Genomic DNA, 26,503 nt, shown 5'->3' with positions numbered 1-26,503 from the left:
GGCCACCCACGTGAGTGCCAGCAAGGGAAGGGAGAGGTAGACAAGGAGAAAGAGAGAGATACCTGGAGGCCTGCTTTACTGCTTACGAAGCTTCCCCCTGCAGCTGGAGAGTGGGGGTTTGAACTTGCGTCCTTGTCTAAGATAAGGTATGCTTAACAGGCGCAGCGCTGCCATGCCCAAAGTTTTTATTTTTCTGTGAGACACATATCCTACCAATTTGTTTTTCCTTCCTTCCTTCCTTCCTTCCTTCCTTCCTTCCTTCCTTCCTTCCTTTTCTTTCTTTCTTCTTTCATTTTGGAAAAAAACAATACTAGAGGCAGAGAAGTAAGATAACGTTTTTGATGGTTTTTATTCTCTCATCAAAAGTAAGATAATTCTTATTTAAATCAAATGAAAATTATGTTAATGTTTTAAATTTCTTTCTGATTAATACAGAAAAAGACAAATTAACATGTTTAATGTTTTTGTCCTTAGTAAGTAGACTTTTAGAACTTTATCAATAATAAAATGTTACTCCTAATGCCCAGTGGCGAGTCCTTCCTGGGAACAGAAGCAGGTCCCCCTTATTATCAGTGACTGGTGACAGTCTGAGCCTTTGGCCTCAGACATGGTCTGAGTGATGGCAATTCTGCAGATGCTGAGTGGAGGAAAGGGAATATTGAGTTGCCAGAGTTCACCAAGAGAATCATCTTTGGTATAATGTTCTTTAGAATCATATTCCAAAGATAGCAAATAAAAATTGTAAAGATAGAAATTTTACTTTAAAAGAATGATTTCCATTCACTCTTTCCCCTCTCTCTTTCCCCCTCTCCCTCTCCCTCTCTCCTTCCTTCTCCCTCTCCCCTTCCTTCACCCTCTCTCCTCCCTTTCCCCTTCTCCCTCTCCCTCTCCCTTTCTTTCTCCTTCTCCCTCTCCCCTTACTTCTCCCTTTCCCTCTCCCCTTCCTTCTCCCTCTCCCTCTCTCTCTGGGCCAGAGGTTTGTGCATGCACAAATTCCATGTCCCAGCTGAAATTTTCACCTGTATTACTTGAACTTCAGAAAAACAACACAGAGAAAAGGAGAGACTCCACAGCACATATGTACTGTTCAGGAAGCACCCACTGGGCTGCCCAGGATACTCCCAGGGAATGCTGGGTGGCCAGACCCAGGTTTGCGTGGACCAGGTATTCCACCTGGTGAGCTCCCTCCTGGCCCCAAGAATAAGTCTCAAGCAAAAGAAATTAAAAAAATAGATTCTTGCACATCTGAAAGCAAAACAAAGCGTTTTTTTTTTTTTTGCATCTTTCACCAAGATCCAATCCACCGCTACACAGCACAATCTCATTATACTTAAACATAGGCTATATCTGTATTTAAATGGTTTTGTACTTAGTTAAAAGCAAAGAGAGTACAAAACTCCTTTATGCCTAAGGCCCTCTTATATATGGATGTGATTTAAAGTGGAAAAGAAACAAAAAAAAATTGGCAAATGTTGGGTAGTATGCCAGCCCCCCCCCCTTAAAGCCTCTGTCTCTAATCCTGCTTAACTAAGCACCGTCATGCCTACAGGGCATTGGTTTAATCCCCACTGGTTCATGATGTCTTTTTGCTCTGCCCCCCCTCCTAGTACACCCTGATTTCCACCAGTCTCTTTTCGCTCCACCCTCTCTACCTCACATCCTGTTTCCACCCTACTTGGTGAGTATAAATACAGCTACTCTTCTGAAGTAAAGAGACTTGGGATTGCTTTCTGGCTCCGAGAGTTCCAGAGTCTGTCTCCTGCGACACTAGCTCGGCACGAGTTCCTGATCCCTCTCCCATGCAGCAGCCTAGGTTGGCTCAAGTCAAGTTCTCTCCAAACCAGAGAGCACTTGCTCGGGAAGAAGCACCCTCAGGCTATCCCGGCAGGCAAAGCCATAAGCAGAGCCTGGGGGAAGACACTGACCTGTTGGGTGAAACTGTGGTCCAGGGTCCGGGTCCAGTGAGTAACTCAGTGCAGACTGCTGAGGTGAAGCCCAGGGCGAGACACCATTGATTCGAGAATCAGTTTCAGGCTGGAATTACAGTCAGAAGTGAGAACAAGGAAAGGAGTCAACTAACGGTGAAGAAAAACATTGGTTTCTAACTTTCTCAGCCCCACCAAGGATAATTAAATCGTGCAGAATTCAGTGCCCTTGTTTTTAGCATCAGTTGGGCATGTCACTAGCTTTTCACTTGGATACTAAGGCGTCCTGGCCTTTTAAGTCTCGCACCTTAGAGAGAACACGATTGGTAATGGTGCTAGATTTATTTACCAAGGTCAAGTTGGTCCCCTGATTGCCTTGTATCCTTCTTTATGTCAATCAAGTAAATTTAGGGTTAAGCTCCATTCCTCTTTAAAAGATTAGCACTCAGGGTATGGGGTACTGCCTAATGGTTATGCAAAAGACTTTCATGCCTGAGGCTCCGTGGTCCCAGGTCCAATTTCACTGTGCATCACCACAAACCAGAGTTGATCAGTGCCCTAGTAAAATGAAAAAAGAAAAAAAAAAGGGAAAGAAAAAGAGAGAAAGAGAAGAGAGAAAGAATTGGCAGTGTTTTTCATATGGTAAATTAATCCCATTTCAAAATCACTTCACTGAAAATGCTTAGATCAATATAATTTTTTTAAATATTTATTTATTTTCCTTTTTGTTGCCCTTGTTGTGTTATTGTTGTAGTTATTATTGTTGTTCTTGATGTCATCGTTGTTGGATAGGACAGAGAGAAGTGGAGAGAGGAGGGGAAGACAGAGAGGAGGAGAGAAAGATAGACACTTGCAGACCTGCTTCACCGCCTGTGAAGTGACTCCCCTGCAGGTGGGGAGCCGGGGGCTCGAACTGGGATTCTTACGCTGGTCCTGGTGCTTTGCGCCATGTGCGTTTAACCCGATGCGCTACTGCCCGACTCCTTGGATCAATATTTTAATGGTAGCATGGTAGAATGCAATTTTGGAATCAGCTACTTGCATCTGAAGCTATGTAACTGTGTACAAAACTTTTTACAACCTTCTGTGCCCCGGATTCCTTACCTACAAACTAGGCATGCCAGTGAGAACAACTGTGTTAGAGGGTTTGAGGGGTGAGGTGGGGGGTGTAGAATGGTGTGTTTCAGGCACTGAGATAACAACTGAATAACCAGGAGGGCTTTGAGAAACCCAGGTCCTGGGATACTCTGGGGTGGGGGGGGATGACTACGGTCTTTGGTCTTTCTAATCAAACCAGTGTCCATGTCCTGAAGTTTCTTCAAACATTCTCATGCAAATTCTGAACCAGTGAGAGTCAGACAGAAAAGTACAAAGTCAAAGTGTAAGGAGTGATCTGTGGCCTACTGTGTAGGTGAGTGTGGGAATGATGCCACCTTTATATCATCTGACAAGTTTAAAAACAGTGAGAACAACTAGGCTTTGGGTGGTGGCGCACCTGGTTGAGTGCACATCTTACAGGGCACAAGGATCCAGGTTCAAGCCCCCGGTCCCCACCTACAGGGGGAAAAGCTTCACAAGTGGTGAAGAAAGGCTACAGGTGTCTCTCGACTTCTGGCTGTCTCTATCCAATAAATAAATAAATGTAATTTTTTTAAAAACAGTGAGAATAACTGGAAGATGACGGCTTGCCTAGGTTTTGCGAAAGTCCCTGGCAAGGGGGTTATTTCTGCCTTTGACTCAGTGACTGGTCTCTGTAAACACGCAAGTCTATTCATTGCTAAGAGACTCACAAAGACTTCAGGTCCCATTTTTCCCATTAATCTCCACAGATGTTCTTCATATGTGATTTATGCCGATGTATGTTTTAGCGACCTCACCCTTGGACTAGTACAGACTGACATAGATTAGAGTGAAGAGTGGGAGATTCCATGATAAACTGGGAAAGCATAATTTTTTGCTGAAGTAAAAACAAACAAAAAACAAAACCCACAGGCATCCCGGTTCGCAGGTATCTATCTTTCTCTCCCCCTCTGTCTTCCCCTCCTCTCTCCATTTCTGTCTGTCCTATCCAACAACGATGACATCAATAGCAACAACAATAATAAATACAACAACAATAAAAAAAATCAAGGGCAACAAGAAGGAAAATAAATAAATAAATAAATATACATTTTTTTTTAAACCCACAGGCAAAAGAGGGAAGGAAGAGAAACTGCAGGTGGACTCTCACGTCCTCTCGCCAGCATCCTGAGGGGAGACATTGATGGACACTAGAGCCAAGCAGCTTACACCGCGCCCAATTTGAAAGAGATAAAAGGCCAGGTGCTGATGTAGAAATTTGTTGGGACTGGTAAGAACCAACCTGAAACCCATGAATTAGAAATAAATGTAACCCGGTAGTCGGGCGGTAGTGCAGTGGGTTAAGCACATGTGGTGTAAAGCAGAAGGACCAGCATGAGGATCCCGGTTCGAGCCCCCGGCTCCCCACTTGCAGGGGAGTCGCTTCACAGGTGGTGAAGCAGGTCTGCAGGTATCTGTCTTTCTCTCCCCCTCTCTGTCTTCCCCTCCTCTCTCCATTTCTCTCTGTCCTATCCAGCAACGATGACATCAAGAACAACAACAATAACTATAAAAAAACAAGGGCAACAAAAGGGAATAAATAAATACATATTAAAATAATAATTTTTTTAAAAAAAGAAATGAACGTAACCCCTGCTCTCCATGCAGCCTTGGTCTTGGGCTACATTTGAGCTGTGACAAGGGGGACTGAAGCAGGGGTTTTTCTGTAACGGTGCCAGCGAGGGTTTAAGATGACACCTGAGGTGGATTTCTAACCCAGTTTCGCTATGGAGGTTAAGAAGCTGAGAGTATGTGACCAGGTGGTGGCACACCTGGTTAAGTGCACCTGTGACCACACACAAGGACTCAGGCTCAAGTCCCTGGTCCTAGCCAGCAGGGGGGAAGCTTTGCGAGTGGTGAAGCAGTATTGCAAGTCTGTCTGTGTGCTTCTCTCTCCTTCTCTCTCCCCATTCCTTCTCAGTTCCCGGCTGGCCTGTCAAATCAAATAAAGTTTAAACTTATTAAAAAAAAAAAAAGAGAGAGAAGAGGAAGGAGGAGAAGGAGAGGAAATGAGGAAGGAAGAGAAGGAGGAGAAGAAAAAGGAGAAGGGAGAGTAGAAGAAGAAGAGAAGGATAAGGAGGAGGAGGTGGAGGAGAAAAGAAGGAGTAGTCGATGTGGAGAAGGAGAAGGGGGAGGAGAAGAAGAAGAAAAGATGGGGGAGGAGAGGGAGGAAAAGGAGAAAGGAGAGGAGAAGAGGAGAAAAACAAGTGGAGAAGGAGGAGGAAGGAGGCGGAAGGAGGCGGCCAAGTCCAGTGGTTGCTGAGAGCGAATCTCGCTACTGACCACAGGACCAAGGTGTGAGCCGGGCGCCTGGAGCCAGCGCACTCGGGCTCCGCAGGCCTCACCTGCTCCAGCAGCTGCCTCAGTCGATGAAGCTGAGACTCCAGCTGCTTGTTGTGATCTTCCAAGACCTGCATCCTCGCCTCCAGCCGCCCTTTGTGCTGCCTGAGGAGCTTGGCTTCCGCTATGAGTTCTGAATCCTCCGAGGTGTGCTGGGGAGAGCCCACGGAGTCCGGAGGTGGGTCCACAGGGAGGCCTCTTCTTAGGTGCTGCTGCTTCAGCTGTTCATACTCCACCTGAAGATTTCTAACAGGGATACGGGGAAGCCAGATCACTAGGAGCGGCACGGTCTCTCCCCAGCTCGTCTACGAGTTCTCAATCTACCTTACGCTTCTTCTCTCTCCTTAGGTAAGCCCAGGGGTCCAGGGGGACAGGTTTCAATGACTCTTAAGCAACTGTTGCAACAGACTTCATCCCCGCACCCCTAGTCGCAGCTGCAACCCGCAAGCAGCTGGCTTGTTGACGTCACCCATGACTTTGACCCACGGGGAGTCCTTAGACGCTCAGGTCTGGAAAATAAGTGCATAGGCTCCTCTGTGAAAGTTGTGTTTGTTTTGTTTAGTTTTGTTTTTTGCCTTCAGGGTTATTGCTGAGGCTCGGTGCCTGCACCACAAATCCACTGCTCCTGGAGGCCATTTTTTTCCATTTTGTTGTCATTGTTGTTGTTGTTGGTGGTGGTGGTGGTTAGGACAGAGAGAAAGAGAGAGGAGGGGGAAGATAGGGGGTGGAGAGAAAGATAGACACCTGCAGACCTGCTTCAGCGGGGTCCTTACGCCGGACCTGCTGTGCTACCTCCCGGCCAGCCCTGTGAAGCTCTTATTAAAGGACTGCTCAGTATAGGTGTTGTTTTCGTGATATATATTTTTAAAATATTTATTTCCTTTCGTTGCCCTTGTTGTTTTATTGTTGTAGTTATTATTGTTGTTGTTACTGATGTCGTCGTTGTTGGATAGGACAGAGAGAAATGGACAGAGGAGGGGAAGACAGAGAGGGGGAGAGAAAGACAGACACCTGCAGAGCTGATTCACCACCTGTGAAGCGACTCCCCTGCAGGTGGGGAGCCAGAGGCTGGAACCAGGATCCTTAAGCCGGTCCTTGCACTTTGCACCACGTGCGCTTAACCCACTGCACCACCGCCCGACTCCCTCAGTATAGGTTTTATGTGGAGATGTGTCTTTTCCCCAGAGATAACACACCTTTGCTCTTCCTCCAGGTCAGCAATGATGCGTTCCAATTCTCCACGTTCTTCTCTTTCCACAGACTTTAGGATCTGGGATGGGCTCTGGGGCTGGCTCACAGGGGACTCGCCTCCCAGTGTCTGGCAGTACTGCTGGATGAGGGCATGCTCGTCCTCCCTAGGGAGAGAGAGAAAGAGAGAGAGAGACAGACAGACAGACATCACTCTAGAGGCTCGTGCTTGCAGGTACAAGTCTCTGGATTTAAAGGCAGTAGAAACAGTAGTGAGAAGGAGGCCCCTTGACCAAGTCCACAGTACAGCTCAGGACTCGGACCTCCTGCTAAAAATCTAGGAAGATACATGTGAACATGGGTAACTCTGGCTTATGTTGGTGTTGGGGATTGAACCTGGGACCTTTGGTGCCTTAGGCATGAAAGGCTCTTTGCATAACCATTGTGCTTTCTCCCCAACACTATCATTAGAATGCTAAGATATAGCCGAGGAGAAAAACATTGCCATGAAGGCAATGATTCACATAAGCACTCACTGGTCAATTTCTTTTGTTTTAGTCAACCTACTTTCTGTTTTTTTTTTTTTATTCGTCCCCCTCTCTCGCTTTTTTTCCTCTACCTCGTCCCCTCTCTTGATAAAGCTGTGGAAATGTATATGGAAATGTTTGTGTATCAGAAAAGTTAAGAGGAGGACCTAGTGGGGGTGGACTGTTATGTGGAAAACTGAGAAATGTTCTGCATGTGCAAACTACCGTACTTTACTGTAAACCATTTATCCCCCAATAAATTTAAAAAAGAAAGGAAAGCCATACACTTTTTTTTTTTTAAAAGATCACCATGTACATTCCAATAGCTGACCTCACCTTCTCGCTACTATCAAACTGAAAAGCATAGAGGAGCAGGGCTGCTTCACATGGTTAGGACCGGAAAAGATGGAACACGGCGGGGAAGGATTGAGACAGCGTCATCCTCTCTTTCCCTCCCCGGAAAAAAAATGCAGAATTCCTACAGAAGCAAGGCAGGGACCTCTACAGCAATCCTGTGCTTCCTTCTACATTTACAAGGACGAGGAGAAACGGAGAGGAAGGCCACTGTCTCACTGTGGAGCAGCAGCACTCATACGTGGAGGCAAAAAAGGTTCTATGCTGTCCATATAGCTGCTGGGTCCGACAGAAATGTGGCAAGGGAAAGAGAAAGAGAGGGAGAGAGGAAAAGAGGGAGAGAGAGAGAGAGAGGGAAAGAGGAAGAGAGGGAGGGGGGAGAAAGAAAGAAAAAGGGGGAGAGAAAGAGACAGACAGGGAGAGAAAGGGGGTATTTTTCTGAGAGGAAATAAATTAATAAATACCCCAAATCTAACTGTACCATAAAATGGCAGAACAAATGGGCTGCAGACTAGTATATCAACACTGGTACATGGGTTATTTGCTAAAGATGACAGGTTTACAGGGAACAGTAGTTACAGACTTTCCACCTATTTGGGAGCTACTCTCTTCCCTGACCCAGCTTTCCAGTCCTGTTTCCAACTCTGACACCATCTCCCCAGACAATAACCTGGATCTTCCTGCTTGGCTGCTGTCAGACGCAAGTAAAAACTAGCGAAGTCATGGTCCCCCTAGAATAGACCTCAAACAGACCTACTAGCTTTTTCTAAAACGGAGACCCCAAATCTTCATCCACAATATTCTTGCCTTTAGGGTCATGATTAGTCGACAATTTGTTCTGCTTTATATTTTCATTCTTTATCAGCCACCAGGTTTCAGATGCTACTATGATGCGGACCCAACTGCCATGGGCAGAGGATCTTACCATGTGTCTTGGAGCCCCATCTCCCCAGAGCCCTGCCCCACTAGAGAAAGAGAGAGACAGGCTGGGAGTATGGATCGACCTGTCAACGCCCATGTTCAGCGGGGAAGCAATTACAGAAGCCAGACCTTCCACCTTCTGCATCCCACAATGACCCTGGGTCCATACTCCCAGAGGGATAAAGAACAGGAAAGCTATCAGGGGAGGGGGTGGGACACAGAGCTCTGGGGGTGGGAACTGTGTGGAATCATAGCCCTCTTATCCTGTACTCTTGTCAGTATTACCCTTTTATAAATTAAAAAAAAAGATGACAGGATTCTTAGTTGGTGATACTTGGAGTCACTCTACCTAATTCAAATGGGAAGAAAGGTCATCTAATGATGAAAAAAACTACAAATGAAATGTGTGGGCAAGACAAATGGGCAAAATAAAAACATTTAACGGGTATAAATAAAACAGTCATAGCAAATTCAGAGCACAGAAGATTGAATGCACATGTTACAATACACAAGGACCCAGGTTCAAGCCTCCAGGTCCCCACCTACAGGGAGGAAACTTGGGGGAGGTCTCTCTCTTTTTCTCTCCTCTCCATTACCTCTCAATTTCTGGCTGTTTATATCCAATAAATGAAGGTAATAAAAACATTTTTAAAAATATATAGAAGAGCATTTTGTAAACACTTTTCAGACTGAAAAAGATGGTAAAGACATTAGGAGACTGAGTAGTCCAGAAGATAATTACAGAAGACACATTCATACACACCGTGTTGAAAAGTCTATTTCAAGAATAACCAGAAACAAGCATGCAGATATCAAAACATCGCAGCGAATCATTTGCGAAACGAAGCCAAGTTTTTAGCCTTTTTACTGTCCATATATTCCAAGACAATGGGACAATCATATGACCAGCTCACTCAGCAGCACAGCAGAACCCTTTCTCCACACAGTGAGAGGAAGACAAACATATCAATCATAATGCTGACAGGACAGAACAAAGTAGATCGTAATGTCAGGTATGGTGACAACAAGAGATGAAATGACTCTCGCATTAGCTAAAAACAACTATAACGTAACTACAGCATATATACCCCAAGGGAAATCAGAAAGATGAAAAGCAACAATTTAAAAACAAAACCCTATTTAAACACAGCAGTTGAAAGAACACTTCTATACTTCTGAAGCTATTTGGAAGATCTCCTGGCCACAGCTTGACCACAGACCCTGGCATGGAGCTGGTGCCATAATACAAGGCGTCCTGGGACAATCTGAACCCTGAGAACAGGTATGTCCAGACCACTGAGAAAGCGGCTGAACAGTAAAGTCTATCTCAAACCTTGGGTTTGATCTTCAGCACCACAAAAGAAACGAGAACAAAGTGAGCACGAATCCACTGATGGTACAACATGGCTTCTGATCTCTTTCCCTGTCCCTCACCTTCATACAACATACATACACAGCTCAGTCTGGATATAGATGGGCCCCAGGTCAGACTGAGATGCTCAACAAGGAGCTACTCTCTGCTCTAACCCAGCTCTCAAGTTCTAGTCTCCACTCTGACACCATCCTCCCAGACACTTTCTTTCTTTTTTTATTGATTGATTGATTGATTTTAAAAAAAAAAGGAGACATTTACAAAACCATAGGATAGGAGGGGTACAACTCCACACAATTCCCACCATCAGATCTCTATATCCCATCCCCTCCCCTGATAGCTTTCCCATTCTTTTAAAAAAATTTTTTTAATATTTATTTATTCCCTTTTTTGTTGCCCTTGTTGTTTTACTGTTGTAGTTATTGGTGTCATTGTTGTTGGATAGGTCAGAGAGAAATGGAGAGAGGAGGGGAAGACAGAGAGGGGAAAGAAAGATAGACACCTGCAGACCTGCTTCACCACCTGTGAAGCGACTCTCCTGCAGGTGGGGAACCGGGATCCTTAAGCTGGTCCTTGAGCTTTGCACCACCAGCGCTTAACCCGTTCACACACTGTTCTAAAAGTTTAAAATATCAGAAGAAAAAAAAGAAAGAAAGAAAGAAACCCTACGAGGAATCTTAGAGGGAGAAGCCTTTAACAATGGAATAAAAATCACTGATTTGACTCTTTTTTTTTAAAGATTATTTTACTTATTAGAAAGATAGAAGGAGAGATAGACAGAAAGAATCAGACATCAGTCTGGTACATGTGCTGTCAGGGATTGAACTTAGGACCTCATGTCAGAGAATCTAGTGCTTTAGCCATTGCACCACCTCCTGAAGCACTGATTTGACTCTTAATAACACACACAAGGTCATGGGACATATGCTCAATGAAGTACTACTCAGCAGGTACAAAACAAGAATATCATGTGTCCTTTAGGGCTAACTGGATGGGATTAGCAGTGCTCATGATTAGTAAAGGGAGGCAGTGAAGAGCAACCATGGGGTGATTTCTCTTATAAGTAGAACATAAGAAATTAAAACACATGAACTTGAAGTGTGTGTGTGTGTGTGTGTGTGTGTGTGTGTGTGTATGTAGTTGACCCACATCTATGATCTTGGGAGAATTATGGTGGTCACCCCTAGAACGGGAGGAGGAAAGAGAACTTTGGTGGTGGGAGTGATGTGACATTAGACTCCTATTAGTTTATAACCCTGAAGATCCCTGATAAAAATATATATTTAAAAAAGAAAACAAAATATATACACATCAACTAGTCAAAAGTAGATATGAGAAGCATTTTCTGGTTCATAGTTACATAAATTCCTTATTTTGGGGAAACTGATGGTGTTTAACATTAATATGACTTTTATTGTCACTGATAGGACATTCTTTCATTATGGTATCTGCAAGGGAGCTAGGCTATTTTTACAAACATAAGAATTTAAACACTACAAATATATATATATATATATACACACACACAAAACATGTTCTAGTTTTGATCTTTTTCAGATTATTAGACTTGAAGGTTAGACATAAAAATAGTTATATTCAAACTCTTAATTATATATACTGAAGACCAAGATTATACTATTTAAACAGAGATTCACGAGGTGCTGAATTAGGATCCTTGCACATCAGCAATGTGCTGAGGGCTAAAACAGAAGTAGCTCTGCACCAACAACAAATACTGTTTGATAGAATATAATTATTCTGTGATTAAGCCAGGCATAGTAAATACTGTCTAGATTACAAAATTAGTACACATCAGACGATAACAACGTGATTCATTCAATGACCTTTTGAAAGTAGGCAAGCCATAAATAAAAATAATAAACTTCTCCTTTTAAGGGACTGCTTATTCCAGGCTGCAGAGTTGTAAACAGTAATGCCTGTGCAGACCATCCCAGCCTCCCGACTTGTTCCCACCAAATAAGAACATGTCACTTGAGAGCAGATTATGTGAGGGGTCTTGATGGTAGTGACCTGAGGAGAAACTATCCTTGAGTTCCTGCTACGGAGAGACTCCAGGGTTGGTCTAGATCCCGTCTCTTTCTGGAACATGGCTGTCCAATGTGTCCCTTAAAAATGATCATACATTTAAAACCAGTGCCCTATTAAGGACTGGTTCTATAGGATAAAAAGATAGCAGACTGATTCATGTCTCTGCTGGGAGGTAGGGGCCCCTGATATGTGGCAGAGCAACACTTAACTAACCAGTTTCACTGAAGTGGAAAGCTCTGGGGAGTCAGGGAATTCAGTCCATAGGCCAATTTGTGTTAAGTGAGATAAGTCAGAAAGAGAAGGCTGAATGTGTCGGGTTGCATCGCGGGGGAGAGAGAAGAGACCAGGAACTTGTGGCAGAGCGGGAACGCAAACCTTTATTTACACGGACGCCCCAGAATTGGGTGTTAGCACAGCAGTTCAGGCCACAGGGAGCTAGCAAAATGGCCGCCTCCCACTATGCCCAATAGCCCTTCTCCAGGTCGGGTCATGGAAGAGAAAAGAGCAAAGAGAGCGAAAGTGGAAATAGGAGAGGCTTTTATGGAAGGATTCCGGCAGTTGTAAGTCAGGTCGGGATTGGCTAGGAAAGGGGGTGGAGAGAGGTAAAAGGCATGTTGGGAAGGTGGAAGCGTCCTTAGCAACTGTTGCGATGGTTTTAACTGGATTAATAATATCCTGAGGGGATAACGTGGAGATCTGTAAATAATGCTTGCATGGAAATATAGTGGTTTGTGGGCCCTGCCAATGTTCGACCACATCTGCATAATTTCCCAACATGAATATGGGGTGATCTCCCTTATAGACAGAAGGTAAAAAGTAAGAACAGAGGGGAAAACACAAAGCAGAACTTGGACTGGAGTTGGTGTATTGCACCAAAGTAAAAGACTCTGGGTGGGGCGCAGGGATTCAGGTCCTGGAACATGATGGCAGAGGAGGGCTTAGAGGAGGCTGAATTGTTATGTGGAAAATCTGAGAAATGCTACACATGGACAAAGTATTATATTTTACTGTTGACTGTAAACCATTCACCCTCCTCAATAAAGAAAAAACTAAAGAGAGAATAAGAGACAGACAGAAAGAAAATAAATCAGTAGGGGGGGAAAAAGACACTTCGGGGTAAAATGGCTGATTCAAAATGTCCACATGACTGAAAGTGCCTTGGATAAACTCCAAAATAAGTTCAAATCTCAAAATCCGTATCTCAAAGCTGAACACCTTCTTGTATTGCTGACAGCTAAGATCACCTGTAACCAATCTCACGAACGCTGGTCCAACAGAAACTGAGTTGTAAGAACCTGTAGTTATCCCCTGAGTTGTACTGTCAGGGTAGAGGCAACGAGTGGGCAGGATTGGAAGAAGGAGAGTGACATCATTTCCAACCTCCTTAGCTCAAGGTTTTCCCTGACTCAACTGCCGCGTTGTGTGATGAAAATGGGATGATCAGGTAGGCAAAACAGCTCGAAACAGGATAGTGTGTGGCACTGCCTGGGGTGGCACCTGGGTGCAAGCTTGGCCTCCCAGGTCATTGCAGGAAGCTAACAAACTGGATTCAGTGCCTCTCCCAGTCTCTTTCTCCATTTTTTTTCTGTCTCTGTTTCTATCTGAAAAGGCACAGAGTAGCAAAGATCCAGTAGTGACAATAACAAAAAAGACTTGAGGATCACATAAGCCAAGGCGGTGAGAGTACTTAGAATAGTGCTTGCTTCTCAAGTTTTACCGTCCTCTCTGTGAAGGAGGAAAGAGTGGTTAGTTTTGCCACTAAGATTATTATTTCAAGAGAACGACATTTTCCAGGACCATGCTTAGAGTAACAAAACCACCCCTCCCAAGGGTGTCTGAGGAGCCCGGATAGGCTGGGTAGAGCTCGTGCTTGCACCATGCACGCAGCTCAGGTTCAAGTTCTTGTACTGCAAGCGTGGAACTCTGGAGTGGGAGGGAGTTTGGGGCTGTGTGTCTCTGCCCTGCATCCATCAGCCTGAATTTTAAAAATGATGACGTTAGACCAACAAGAGTCTCCAATTAAAAAATTAAATAAATAAAAGTGGGGCCAGGTGGTGGCACACAGGGTTAAGTGCTCACACCACCGGCAGGGGAAAGCTTTGAGGGCAGTCTCGCAGGGCTGCAGGTGTCTCTGTCTCTTTCCCTCTCCATCTCCTCCTCCCCTCTCAACTTCTCTGTCTAGATCCAATAATAATAATTTTTTTAAAAAGTGTAGTATCAAGGAAATTTTCTGACGTGTGTATGTGTTTGCTTAAAGTATTTTGTATTGGTTTTTAATCTTTTCCAATGACAACAACAACAACAACAAAATATTGCTAATGTTGTATGCTTTACATTGGGTTGTTCTAGCTCTCCCCCACCAAGAAAATTGGATCAGTCCTGCTAGTTTCGCGGGCCCGCTTGGCCCCGCCCCAAGAGGGTTCCAGAGTTCGAGAGTTGTTGGCGCTGCCGCGGGGAAAGAGGCAGCAGAGTTCTGTTTGGTGATTAGTTTGGTTTAGTTTATGAATCGTTGTTCCTGAATAAAGAAATACAGCTTCCCTGCCCAGCCGTATGTCTCTGGTCGTCTCTGTTACCCGCCCGTGAAGCTAGCCCGGCCAGCTAGAGCAACTGAATTTTAACAACAAATGGCGCCCACGTGGACCTGACCTGTGCATCTCTCAGATAAGTGAAGACAATTTGGCTACCTATGTACTATGGCCTTCTCTTCTGCTTGTGAAGAGATCTCCAAAGGCCTCTGCTCTTTCTTCACGAGACTGTTTTGCTGTTTCTGGAACATTTATCTCTTGACAACTCTGTGGTTTCCACTCACTTGGGTGCACTCAAAACAGCCAGAGGAGTCGGGAAGAGCCAGCGGGCAAGAGGCAAGGCGCAGAGCTGCCTTTTCCACCTGGTGGAACAGCCAGCCAGCCGGCTGCGCCCAGACAACCCCATGCACCGCACCCACAGCCCCGCAGCCCCGCAGCCCGCAGGAGGCCGACACCAGCACGCAGGAGCCCGATGCCACCACACAGGAGCCCAACGCCAACACGCAGAAGCCCGATGCCACCACGCAGGAGCCCAATGCCAGCACGCAGGCCAGCCCACAGGAGCCGGCTCTCCACCGCGTGGCGCAGGGCACTGGACGTGTGATCCCTCCACGCTGCTCGGCCACTGCGAGCAGGGCAGCAGACATGGCAGGGCCATGGGGCAGGGCCGCGGCGGCCTATCATGGCCGTGGCGGCCTATCATGGCCGCCACCCCTGGGCACCTGGGCCCACGCCTTCTACAAGGCTGGCCCGCCCACCCTCGTGCTATGTATTCTGGAATGATCCCAGACCTCCCGGACCCCCGGGCTCCCTGCCGAAACTGGGCACACGAGATCTCCAGCTGCCGGTCCGGTCTGAAGGCAGACAAGCTGGAGTACGCAGAGATTTGTGCAGAGATCGCAACCTGCAATTCCTTGAAGTGGAGCTGCGTGGGAAGCCACCTCTGGATGGTGACCCCCACCCCCCCAACAACTAAGACAGTACATATCTAAATTCGTGTTTAAAATGACATGTCTTCCGTAACAAAGGTTTCTCTCCTTGTGTATTAATGACCATGTTTATGTGTATGTTTAAAGTTTGGTAAACAGTAACTTTAAGGCTAAATTCTTACTAGACAAAGTTAAATGAAAAAGGTTTTCAACGTGATTCTCATAAAGATAAAATTAACTTACATTTAAAGTCTGAGGTAAAAATTAGTTAACAATCAATATATTTTAACTAAGTTGGTCTAAAGACCTGTGCACACCTAGGGTGTGCCTCCATCTTGAATGGGTAGAACAAAAGGTTAAATAGACTTGTTGATATGTAAAACTCTCCATTACCTTCTCTATTAGAAATGGTAGATCGCACAATGGCTATGCTAATTATTCTCATGCCTGAGGTTTCCTTTCCTGCGCACACCTATGGTGTGTCTCCATCTTGAATGGGTGTAACAAAAGGTTAAAAAGACGTTGTTGATATGTAAGTCTCAAATTCCTTCTCTATTAGAAACGTTAGATTGTGCTGTGGTTATGCTAATGACAAGTTTTGTTTCATAGTAAGTAAATTGCAGCCAGCTGCCTTTGGGACTCTAGGCCGTTCTCCACCCCCATACAAATGCCTGTCGAGGCAAGTACGCCCCCCAGAGGCAAGAAATGCTTTTTTTTAAGCTGATAAAGTTTTGCCCACAGAGGCAAAAAAAAGGCCCCCTCAGGCCTTCCCTTGGCAGCACACTGGTTCTTGTTACTTGCTTACATGTTTCTCCATGTTTGTGCCAGTTTCTTTTTTAAAAATGCCTGTATGATATATGTTTCTGTTCACCCCACACCCTTGATACTATAGTCATTTAGTTAAAAAGAAAAGGGGGAATTGTTGTATGCTTTACATTGGGTTGTTCTAGCTCTCCCCCACCAAGAAAATTGAATCAGTCCTGCTAGTTTCGCGGGCCCGCTTGGCCCCGCCCCAAGGAACCCCAAGAGGGTTCCAGAGTTTGAGAGTTGTTGGCGCTGCCGCGGGGAAAGAGGCAGCAGAGTTCTGTTTGGTGATTAGTTTGGTTTAGTTTATGAATTGTTGTTCCTGAATAAAGAAATACAGCTTCCCTGCCCAGCTGTATGTCTCTGGTCGTCTCTGTTACCCGCCCGTGAAGCTAGCCCGGCCAGCTAGAGCCGCCGAATTTTAACAACACCTGCGGTCAGTGGCCTCAAGACAGATGAGTGCAACAGAATAGCAATGGCTGCCTTGGGGAGATACGAACCCTTTAGTCAGAAGCTAGTGATGGTGTTGGATGGTACTGCCAACCGTCACCTTAATTTTTATTATTTCAAGGAAGGTCTCTATAGAACATATAGACTTTAAGGCAACCAACCTAAAAGCAGTGGAGGGATGATAACACATCCTCATGCCTAGAACAGCAAGCGCTTCTTCTTATATTTATGACCCAATGTGCTAAATCAGTGCATGGAAACAGGAGGAAAGTTAGAGAGATGAAGCAGCTTATGCCCCCACCCTCACCTTACAAATCCTGCTGGGCACTCCTGGCCCATAGCAGGGAATAGTCATGCTTGCTATACGGCCCTTATCTACGAGAAGAAAGGATGTTCATTGAAGCCACTGACTCATCTTGTTGAGTCAAGATACGGACAAAATGGAAATGATGATATATTTATATTTACTCATACTCAAGAGAAAACAATGCTGATCAGTGTAAAGGAAATCACTGGTTCAGATAATGACTTCAATAATAGTCTCTTTTCAGCCACCAGGTTCCAGGATGATAGCAGGATGCGACCAGACTTCCCTGGACAGACAACCCCACCAATGTGTCCTGGAGCTCTGATTCCCCAGAGCCCTTCCCCACTAGGGAAAGAGAGAGACAGCCTGGGGGTATGGATCCACCTGTCAATGCCCATGTTCAGTGGGAAAGCAATTACAGAAGCCAGACCTTCCACCTTCTGTATCCCACAATGACCCTGGGTCCATCCTCCCAGAGGGTTAAAGAATAGGAAAGCTATCAGGGGAGGGATGGGATATGGAGTTCTGGTGGTGGGGATTGCACGAAGTTTGTACCCCTCTTATCCTATGGTTTTGTCAATGTTTCCTTTTTACAATTAAAAAAATAACGTTAAAACAAAAAAAATTAAGAAAAATAAATAATATAGAGTCCTGGTCAGTATTTTACTGGAAGGCAGAATCCCACATGTTGACAGAATAAGAATCCCAGAAGGCTCAGTAATTCAAATCATGGCAGAGCTAAGAACTTCCCGACTTGGCTTTATCAAAACAATATCTATCTACATATTCATTAAGATAACAATTAATTCATGATCCAGTAAGTGGAAAATAACTTCTCTTTAGTGTTTTGCTCATGCTTGCCCTGTTAATTTAACCTTGTGTATAAAGGAGGATTTGTTAGCTTGCTCTTTCCAGAAGCATGAGAACATCTGTGTTCTTCTGGTTTTTTTTGTTTTTTTTTTAAGTCAGCACTGGAGCACCAGCAACTCTGTGTATCTCACTTCTGCGTCTATCATTCCTTCTCCTCCAGCACTGATTCTCCGCCCTCTAATAAGGACCCTTGTGAACTCATTACATTCACATACTTAGTCCAGGAGAATCCTCCTGTTTCAAATCCTGACTGAATCACATGGGTGGGTTTCCTTTTGCCAAAAAGTATCAGTCATGAGTTTCAGGGATCAGGTTGTGGACTTGTTTAGGGATGGGTCATTATTCTGTTCATCACAAATGTCTTTACCATATACTTTTGCTGTGAGGTTCACAAAGACATAATTTGTCTGTTTTTGTATTTTTCTTTCTTTCCATATTTTTCTTTATTTACTATTGGATAGAGAAAGTGAAACTGTGAGGAGAGGTGGCGATAGAGAGGGACAGAGACAGAGACACACCTGCAGCTCTGCTTCACCACTCATGAAGTGCTCCCCCTGCAGGTGGGGACCAGGGGCTTGAACCTGGGTCCTTGTGCACTGTAGTGTGTGCACTGAACCAGGTGTGGCCCAGGCTGGCCCAACACAATTGATCTCTGTAGGCCTTTAATAATGGGACACAGCTATGAAATTGTGGTAAATGCTTAAAAGGCTCTCCGATAGAGGAATAAACTAAGCATTTGCAGTTTTCAGGGTTTAAATATTCTCATTATGGCCCATTTCAAACTAATCACTTCATTAAGTGTGTAGCTGGGAAGAGGCACATAGCTTTATAGAGCACCTAAAAAACACAGGAAAATATCCAAGAATATAGCTGAATTATAAATAAAGTGAAACTATTAGGGCATGATAAGTTTTGAGTACCACTCCTGTTTTTATTTTAATGTAAGTCATTTAATTTAAAAGGTATATACTAATAAAATTACTTACAAGCTTCCTAAAAATACAACAGCCAGCTCTCAGCAGTCTAGTACAATGGAGGAATAAAAACAGTATGTACTGGCTAGATGAGTAAGTTAAACATATCTACTGAACCTATACTTAAATGTATCATCTGTAGTCACCTGACTATCCCTTTCTTAAAAATTTCTGCAAAATTAAAAAGTGAGGATGGGGAATACCAGATTTGGACATTATTTTAATTCTATTTATAGAACACAACAAATACATTTTAAAGAACTTAAAAATGGTTTTAATTATTTTGGTTTTCCTTATTCCTTTTTGCAAATCTAGTCTATTTATTTAACAACTGTCAATCCTGAAAAAGATGCCAATGTAGGAGATAATCAAGCTATTTAACTCCTTTCTGAAGTGCACACTAGTGTGTAAAATGAGCATTATAAATATGCTATTTCTTGGTTTTAGAAATTGTTTCATATGCAAGATACATGAATAACAATGGAAAAAAAACATGACTTAATTATTGTATGTTGCCATGGCAATCTTTGAAATGCACTTCTTGAGAACGTGTATGTATAAGTCTGATAATAGCAAAATAACAATTTAATTGCCAGGAAACCATATTCTATATTACAGTGTTTAAGGTATTTCACCTTGGCTCTCATGATGGTCTTATTTAGTATACAACACCTAAGAACCATGGCTACAACTTCCCTGGCCACCTTACAGTGTTGGGTAGTATGCCACCTCCCCCTGGCTTCTGCTTAACCATATGCCTATATAGGGATTTACTGATCCAAAGCTTTGGTCTATTTACATAAATCACTTTTACATAAAGCACTCCAGGGCATTGGTGGTTCAGTGATAGGATTCTCGCCTGTTCCGCCCCCTCCTTGTCACACTCTGATTTTCACCAGTCACTTTTCTCTCCACCCTCTCTATATCACATCCTGTTTCCACCCTACTTGGAGAGTATAAAAACAGCTGCTCTTCTGATTAAAGACACTTGGAAATTGCTTTCCGGCTCCGAGAGTTCCAGAGTGTATCTCCTGCGGAAGTTGGTGCAGCACGAGTTCCTGATCCCTCTCCCACGCAGCAGCCTAGCAGCCTAGATCAGCTCCAGTTGAGTTCTCTCCAACCCAGAGAGCACTAGCTCAGGAAGAAGTACCCTCAGGCTATCCCGGCATTACAACACCAAACTCAAATCAGAACTAAGCCACAATGACCCTGTATAAGTCAAATAGACTCAACATTACTGATATCTCGCAGACACGATTCAGTAGTTTAAAAGCCTGGTGACACACAACCGTGGAATCATCAGAAACAAAATATCTGTTTACAAAGGATTTTTCTTAAGTATTCAAAAAAGTCAGTGGGGATGGGGACTTTGTCAAGTCACTGAAGAAGAAAGCACTGGGGGCCGGGTGGTGGCACACCTGGTTGAGCGCACATGTAACAACGCACAAGGACCCAGGTTCGAGCCCCCAGTCCCCACCTGCAGGGGGAAAGCTTAGTGAGTGGTGAAGCAGGACGCAGGTGTCTCTCTCTGTCTCTTTCCTTCTCTATCTCCCCCCTCTCAATTTATGACTGTTTCTATCCAACAAATAAATAAAGATAATTAAAAAGAAGAAGAAGAAAGCATTGCAGAGGAGTTAGCACTTCTCAAGAATAACCAAGATGGGTGGGGAGTCCATGTCCAAGTGTCCATGAGTCATGGCTATGAGATTCAGGGATGGAGGAGAAAATTGGAGTGGAGATCTTATAGTAGTGAATATATTCTGAGAAAGGACATTAAAAAAAAAAAAACAAGAAATATAAAACAGTTGGAAAAAAAAAATCTATGCTTCTGTGTTTGGAAATCAAGTAACGTGATTTCTTGAGGCAGGTTAACAGAAAGATGCAGATTCTGGCCCCATAATTTATATGAAACGTAATAAATAAATGTATTCAATTTATACTATCAGGGCTTAAAGCATGAATATTTTTGCCACCACACATCAATTTTGATTGGGATTGAAATTTAGAACCACAGGGAATGAAGGTTATTTCTGACGGATGTGTGAATAGGCTTTTCCGGATGGTTATTAGAAATGGTTTTACTTATTATTTACTTACACACTTCCTGTCGTAGAACTGCTATCAGTGAGGAAAGACCCATTTGTCCTTTCCATCTGGGCCAGTCTGGAAAATGAAAATTAGGAAGTTAGTAGCAAGGCCTCATACAGCAGAGTCAAGTGGACTGTTATTCTTAAACTATCGAGATTAAGGAAAAAAATGCAAAAAGAGACCCAAATACCCTAAGGCTGTAAAATGAGCATAACATATAATTTGAGTTGAATTTTGATAAGGCTTTTCTTTCATATCATGCAATTCACGCTCCTAACTGACCTGTTCTCCTAACTGATCTTCTAGGTAACTCTAGACAGTCTTCACTCACAAAAATCTGCTTATGTTCCTCAATAACTCGATACATTATTTTCCTGCTCACTGCTTCTGAGTCTGTCTTCCCGCTAACATGAGTAGGCCTTCTTTCCCCACACTTCTTTCTATTTGGCCAAGGCACAGTTCAAATGTTTCTATGATTATGATGCTTGAACTAAGTTTTTTAAATTAATCAACTAGTTAATTAATTATATTTACCAAAACACTGCTCAGGTCAGGGTTTTGGTGGTGTGGTGGAATGAACCTGGGACATTGGAGCCTCAGGCATCTGAGTCTCTTTGCAGAACCATTATGCTATGTACCTCAACCTTAAACTAATCTTTATAAGTAAGGTCACTTACTAGAACAGCAGGCAACCAGTATATATCTCTAAAACTTTGTCCTAAACATCAAAACTTTGTACTAGCCTTACTGTTCATTACTTACAGATTCATTAAAAAAATATCAATGAAACATTAATATAATTTAATTATCATATTGTAATTCTTATGTGGACCCAATGCTTTCAACCTCTACTTCATTCATTGAAACTGGGTTGCGTGATGTAAAGTCCATTTGTAAGGTCTGTGGATTCTCAGGAGCTCAGTTACAACATCCTACTGAGATTTCCCCAGCGTAAGATGCTTAGTGGCTTTTGGGAAAAGGGCAAATTGCGCATGGAAGGGTGAGAGCGTAGAGTCCAAATCTTTTTTTTTTTCCCAGGGTTATTGCTGGGGCTCAGTGCCAGCACTACGAATCCACTGCTCCTGGAGGCTATTTTTCCCATTTGGTTGCCCTTGTTGTGGTTATTATTATTATAGCTGTTGGAGAGGACAGAGAGAAATGGAGAGAGGAAGGGAAGACAGAGAGGGGGAGAGAAAGACAGACACCTGCAGACCTGCTTCACCACCTGTGAAGCGACTCCCCTGCAGGTGGGGGCTCGATCCTTACGACAGTCCTTGTGCTTTGTGTCATGTGTGCTTACCCTGCTGTGCTACCTCCCAGCCCCCCTAGATTCCAAATCTAACAGGATAAAGACTACTAGAAAGACTTCATCACTGAAATCAAGACATATTGATGGCCTAAGACCAATCGAGAAGTAGATAAACTCTGGGTGGCAGTACCGCGGAAGGCAAGCTGCTTACCGTGTGGCATACTGCTCTATCCTTGAGTGGGTGTCGTCATGGAACAGCTGAGGAGACTGCGAAGGACTGTAAAGAAAAACAACAACAACAACAACAACAAAAAAAAAAAACAGCTTTATGCCCAAACACTGATGGATGTTAGGAATGTTAGCTTGGTTAAATATTGAATTTGTCATGCAGGCACCACTAGGATCATTACCCAGGAGGCAGAACGATTATTTTAGAAGAGAGATTAGTAAACACCCCATGCTAATAAAAATCTGATCAGAACCTCCGTTTCTTTGCATACGGAGCTGTGAATACTCACTCAAAGTGCTCGGGCCACATACTGATGAGTGTGATAGGACTGCAGAGAGGGGAAAGGGAAACAAAAATCTTAGAATAAACACTTTTGACGCAACTTAAGACAAAAGAAGTGGAGGGTAAGGACGGGAATGTTCTCCTATGCCTTGAACTCCACCACAAGGAGATCCAAAGTAACAGAAGTCACTGTTTATTCTAGAGAAGATGGTGTGTGTTCAAGGGCCTGCAGGGACCTTCTCTGAGATATTAACAGGATATTTGTTGCAGGATAGCAAACATATGTTTAAACAGTCTGGGAAAAGAAACAAAATGCTTTAAAATAGCTCAAAATTACTGAATGATTTTAAAGATAATGTCCCGTAATATACTGAAGAAAGATATAATTGTAGTTTAACTTTTCCTGGCAAAGAAATCTGGTCCAAAGAGTAAAGTCAAATATCAAAGACTACATTACATATTGACAGTAGGATTGCAACAAAATGAGATTCTTCATATTCTTTTTCTATTTTTCTATGCTAAAATTCAAGTACAGATGTGCACAAATATCTCAACCTCACAGATAATCGTATGGCAAAACGGTTCAGCCTTCCTCCTGTCTACTAAAACCGGCCAACATTGTACATTATTAACATAACTGAAAACAATTTCCATCCCTTATGATAGGGATTCTTCAAGCAAACATTATCCAGAAGTTCAATCTACTAAGGAGATAAAAGAGAATTCTGCTTTGTGTCTGTTCTGATAATTCCATATCACACCTAGTCCTGGGGGTGGAGTCCAATATCATAGCATTGTCTAGAGGGTCCTCAGTCTACAAAGATGACTGCTTCGAAACAACTAATCCTAATTAAAAGCTAAGTCAGATTCTCACATTGGGGTGGGGGTGAGGGGAAACCCATAAACACGAGTATTTAAGATTCTAAAGCTAGGGGCTGGGTGGCTGAGCACACATTACAATGTGTAAGGACCCAGGTTTGAGCCTCCGGTCCCCATCTACAAGGGGAAGCTTCACAGGTGGTGAAGCAGGTCTGCAAGTGTCTCTGTCTCTCTCCCTCTTTATCTCCCCTCTCCTCTCAATTTCTAGCTGTCTCTATCCAAAAAATAAGTAAAGATCATTTAAAAAAATTTAATTGCTTAACAATTTGTTTGGCATTGTATGTTAACTCTCTTTTCAGTCACCAGGTTCCAGATGTCATCAGGATGCCGGCCAGGCTTCCCTGGACTGAAGACCCCACCAATGTGTCCTGGAGCTCCGCTTCCCCAGAGACCCACCCTACTAGGGAAAGAGAGAGGCAGACTGGGAGCATGGACTGACCAGTCAACACCCATGTTCAGCAGGGAAGCAATTACAGAAGCCAGACCTTCCACCTTCTGCATCCCACAATGACCCTAGGTCCATGCTCCCAGAGGGATAGAGAATAGGAAAGCTATCAGGGGAAGGGGTTGGATATGGAGATTGGGTGGTGGGAATTGTGTGGAGTTGTACCCCTCCTACCCTATGGTTTTGTTAATTAATCCTTTCTTAAATAAGAGAAAAAATTTAAATAGTAATAAATGAAATTCTAAAGATGAGGCCATGGTGGTGCATCTGGTTAAGCTCACACATTACAGCAAGGACCCAAATTCAAGTCCCTGGTCTCCACCTGCAGAAAGAAAGCTTCACCAGTGATGAAGCAGGTCTGCAAGTGTCTCTCTGTCTCTTTCCTTCTCTATCACCTCCTCCCCTCTCAATTTCTCTCTCTCTTTCAAATAATAAGCAAACAAAATATATAAAATTCAAAAGATATTTCTTTGTTTAATAAATAAAGTCTCTTACAAAAGGTAATACTGACTGAAAGAAGGGACATTTGAATTACATTAGATACTCCTACTACTATTTGACATGCGTCATTAAGAAAATGCTAATGACCTTACTATGATCTAGCAACACAAATTGTTGCAAACACTAAAAGAGATTTTTAAAACATCATTTCACTGGGATGATAACCTGAGAGTCTTTGGATCTATTTATTCATTCTATGTTTACCAGCATAAGTATACTACAAATAGACTTAATTACCCACTTAATAATATACATAAGCAATCAGTACGATAAAGCATGGCATTGTTCCAATAGGCTCTCACACTAGTGATTTTCATGAAGCTTGAGCTAAGAATGTTAAATGCTGGGCATGGGATTTGCGGCAGTCGGCCTGAAGCTAGGAGGTTCTCAGGATCGAGTCTAAAAGTCAAGTGTACCACAGCATTCTTCATGAGTACTAAGCACAAGAAAAGCATATTTTTGGCTTATCTGAACTTAGAAAAGCTTTATGAAACCACTCGACTGGCTCTTAAAATTTTGATTCAATCACCACAGCAGTGAATCACCGGACTGACGTTAACAGCAAAGGCCAATGCTGTATTTGTCAAGCAAAGCTGAATTAAAGCTACTCAGAACCTGCAGGGGAGTCGTTTCACAGGCAGTAAAGCAGGTCTGCAGGTGTCTGCCTTTCTCTCCCCCTCTTTATCTTCCCCTCCTCTCTCCATTTCTCTCTGTCCTATCCAACAACGACAACAATCAATAACAACAATAATAACTACAACAACAATGAAAAACAACAAAGGCAACAAAATGGAAAAATAAATATTAAAAAAAGCTTCTCAAAAAGTTATTTTTCTTTTTTTTTTATAAATAATAAGTATCCACTTTTATTTTTTTTTTTATTTTTTTTTTTATTTAAGAAAGGATTAATTAACAAAACCATAGGGTAGGAGGGGTACAAAAAGTTATTTTTCTTTAATGCAAAAATTTTCAAGAAAAGGAAAGAAAGTTTTTTTAAAAAAATCAAATCAAAGTTTAGATTTCATTCAAATGAAAATATTTTGACTTGTAGGAAAATAAAAATCAGTGAAGTGGGGAGTCGGGCGATAGCACAGCTGGTTAAGCACATGTGGCGTGAAGTGCAAAGACCGGTGTAACGATCCCGGTTCGAGCCCCTGGCTCCCCACCTGCAGGGGAGTCGCTTCACGGGAGGTGAAGCAGGTCTGCAGGTGACTGTCTTTCTCTCCCCCTCTCTGTCTTCCCCTCTTCTCTCCATGTCTCTCTGTCCTATCCAACAACGACATCAATGACAACAACAATAATAACTATAACAATAATAAAAGCAACAAGGGCAACAAAAGGGAAAACAAGTAAATATTAAAAAAAAAGAACTAAAAAAATCAGTGAAGTGAAAAGCTTTCTCATTTAATTCTGGAAGGGGGGGGGGGGACTGATGTCCACTGCACAATCAGCATCTCCAATTAAAGGAGGTTAAAGTAAACCCAATCTCTGTGCTAGGCTTAATTTTAAAATTCAGGCCATCCTTGCTTTCTAGAGGGGTGGCTATATTAAGCTTGGTTAATCACATGCTAATATGAAAAGAATCAGCCTCTATTCAGCACAGCGGACTATTATAAAACAGAGCCAGAACCTTCACTTTCTGTGAAAATGGCCCCTACAGCGCCTTAAGTTCTTGGCAGAGTGCTCCCCCCACCCCCTCACTGGGGCTTCGCAATTGACTTTTCTACTCCAGATGGAGATGGAGACCAAGAGACCCTGGGAAAGAATCAGCCAATACCAAAGCTTCCTTCAGCGTGGTGGGCTTGAGTCTGGGTCGTGCGCGTGGCAAGGCAGAGAACTATCCAAGGAAACTACTTTGCTGCCTCTCAGTAAACTGCACGTCACTTCACGGGCGGCGAAGCAGGTCTGCGGGTGTCTGTCTTTCTCTCCCCCTCTCTGTCTTCCTCTCCTCTCTCCATTTCTCTCTGTCCTATCCAACAACAACAGCAATGGCAACAACAATAATAACAACAACAGTGATAAACAACAAGGGCAACAAAAAGGGGGGGAGAAAGTAGCCTCCAGGAGCAGTGGATTTGTAGTGCAGGCACTGAGCCCCAGTAATAACCCTGGAGGCAAAAAAAAAAGTTTGAGAAAAAAATAGCCTTTAGTTTTCCTTGATCCATCTGCCACCTAG

The 26,503-nt window shown here is 43.4% G+C and overlaps 1 protein-coding gene across 1 annotated transcript in view; it reads right to left on the bottom strand.

Moving 5' to 3' along the window:
• Positions 1 to 26,503, bottom strand: part of UTRN (utrophin) — a 609,745-nt gene that overhangs the window by 13,722 nt on the left and 569,520 nt on the right. The window contains exons 67-72 of the mRNA XM_060190773.1: positions 22,510 to 22,548; positions 22,203 to 22,268; positions 20,752 to 20,817; positions 6,581 to 6,739; positions 5,390 to 5,630; positions 1,926 to 2,034 (exon numbers count right to left, since the gene is read on the bottom strand). Coding sequence (XP_060046756.1) covers positions 1,926 to 2,034; positions 5,390 to 5,630; positions 6,581 to 6,739; positions 20,752 to 20,817; positions 22,203 to 22,268; positions 22,510 to 22,548 — 680 coding nt within the window. The remainder of the gene's footprint in view (positions 1 to 1,925; positions 2,035 to 5,389; positions 5,631 to 6,580; positions 6,740 to 20,751; positions 20,818 to 22,202; positions 22,269 to 22,509; positions 22,549 to 26,503) is intronic.

Source organism: Erinaceus europaeus, chromosome 4 (genome assembly GCF_950295315.1).
Source record: "Erinaceus europaeus chromosome 4, mEriEur2.1, whole genome shotgun sequence".
In the NCBI taxonomy this organism is placed as follows: Eukaryota; Metazoa; Chordata; class Mammalia; order Eulipotyphla; family Erinaceidae; genus Erinaceus; species Erinaceus europaeus.
The sequence above is the reverse complement of the archived record's forward strand: the minus strand, read 5'-3'. Positions and strand labels throughout refer to the sequence as shown.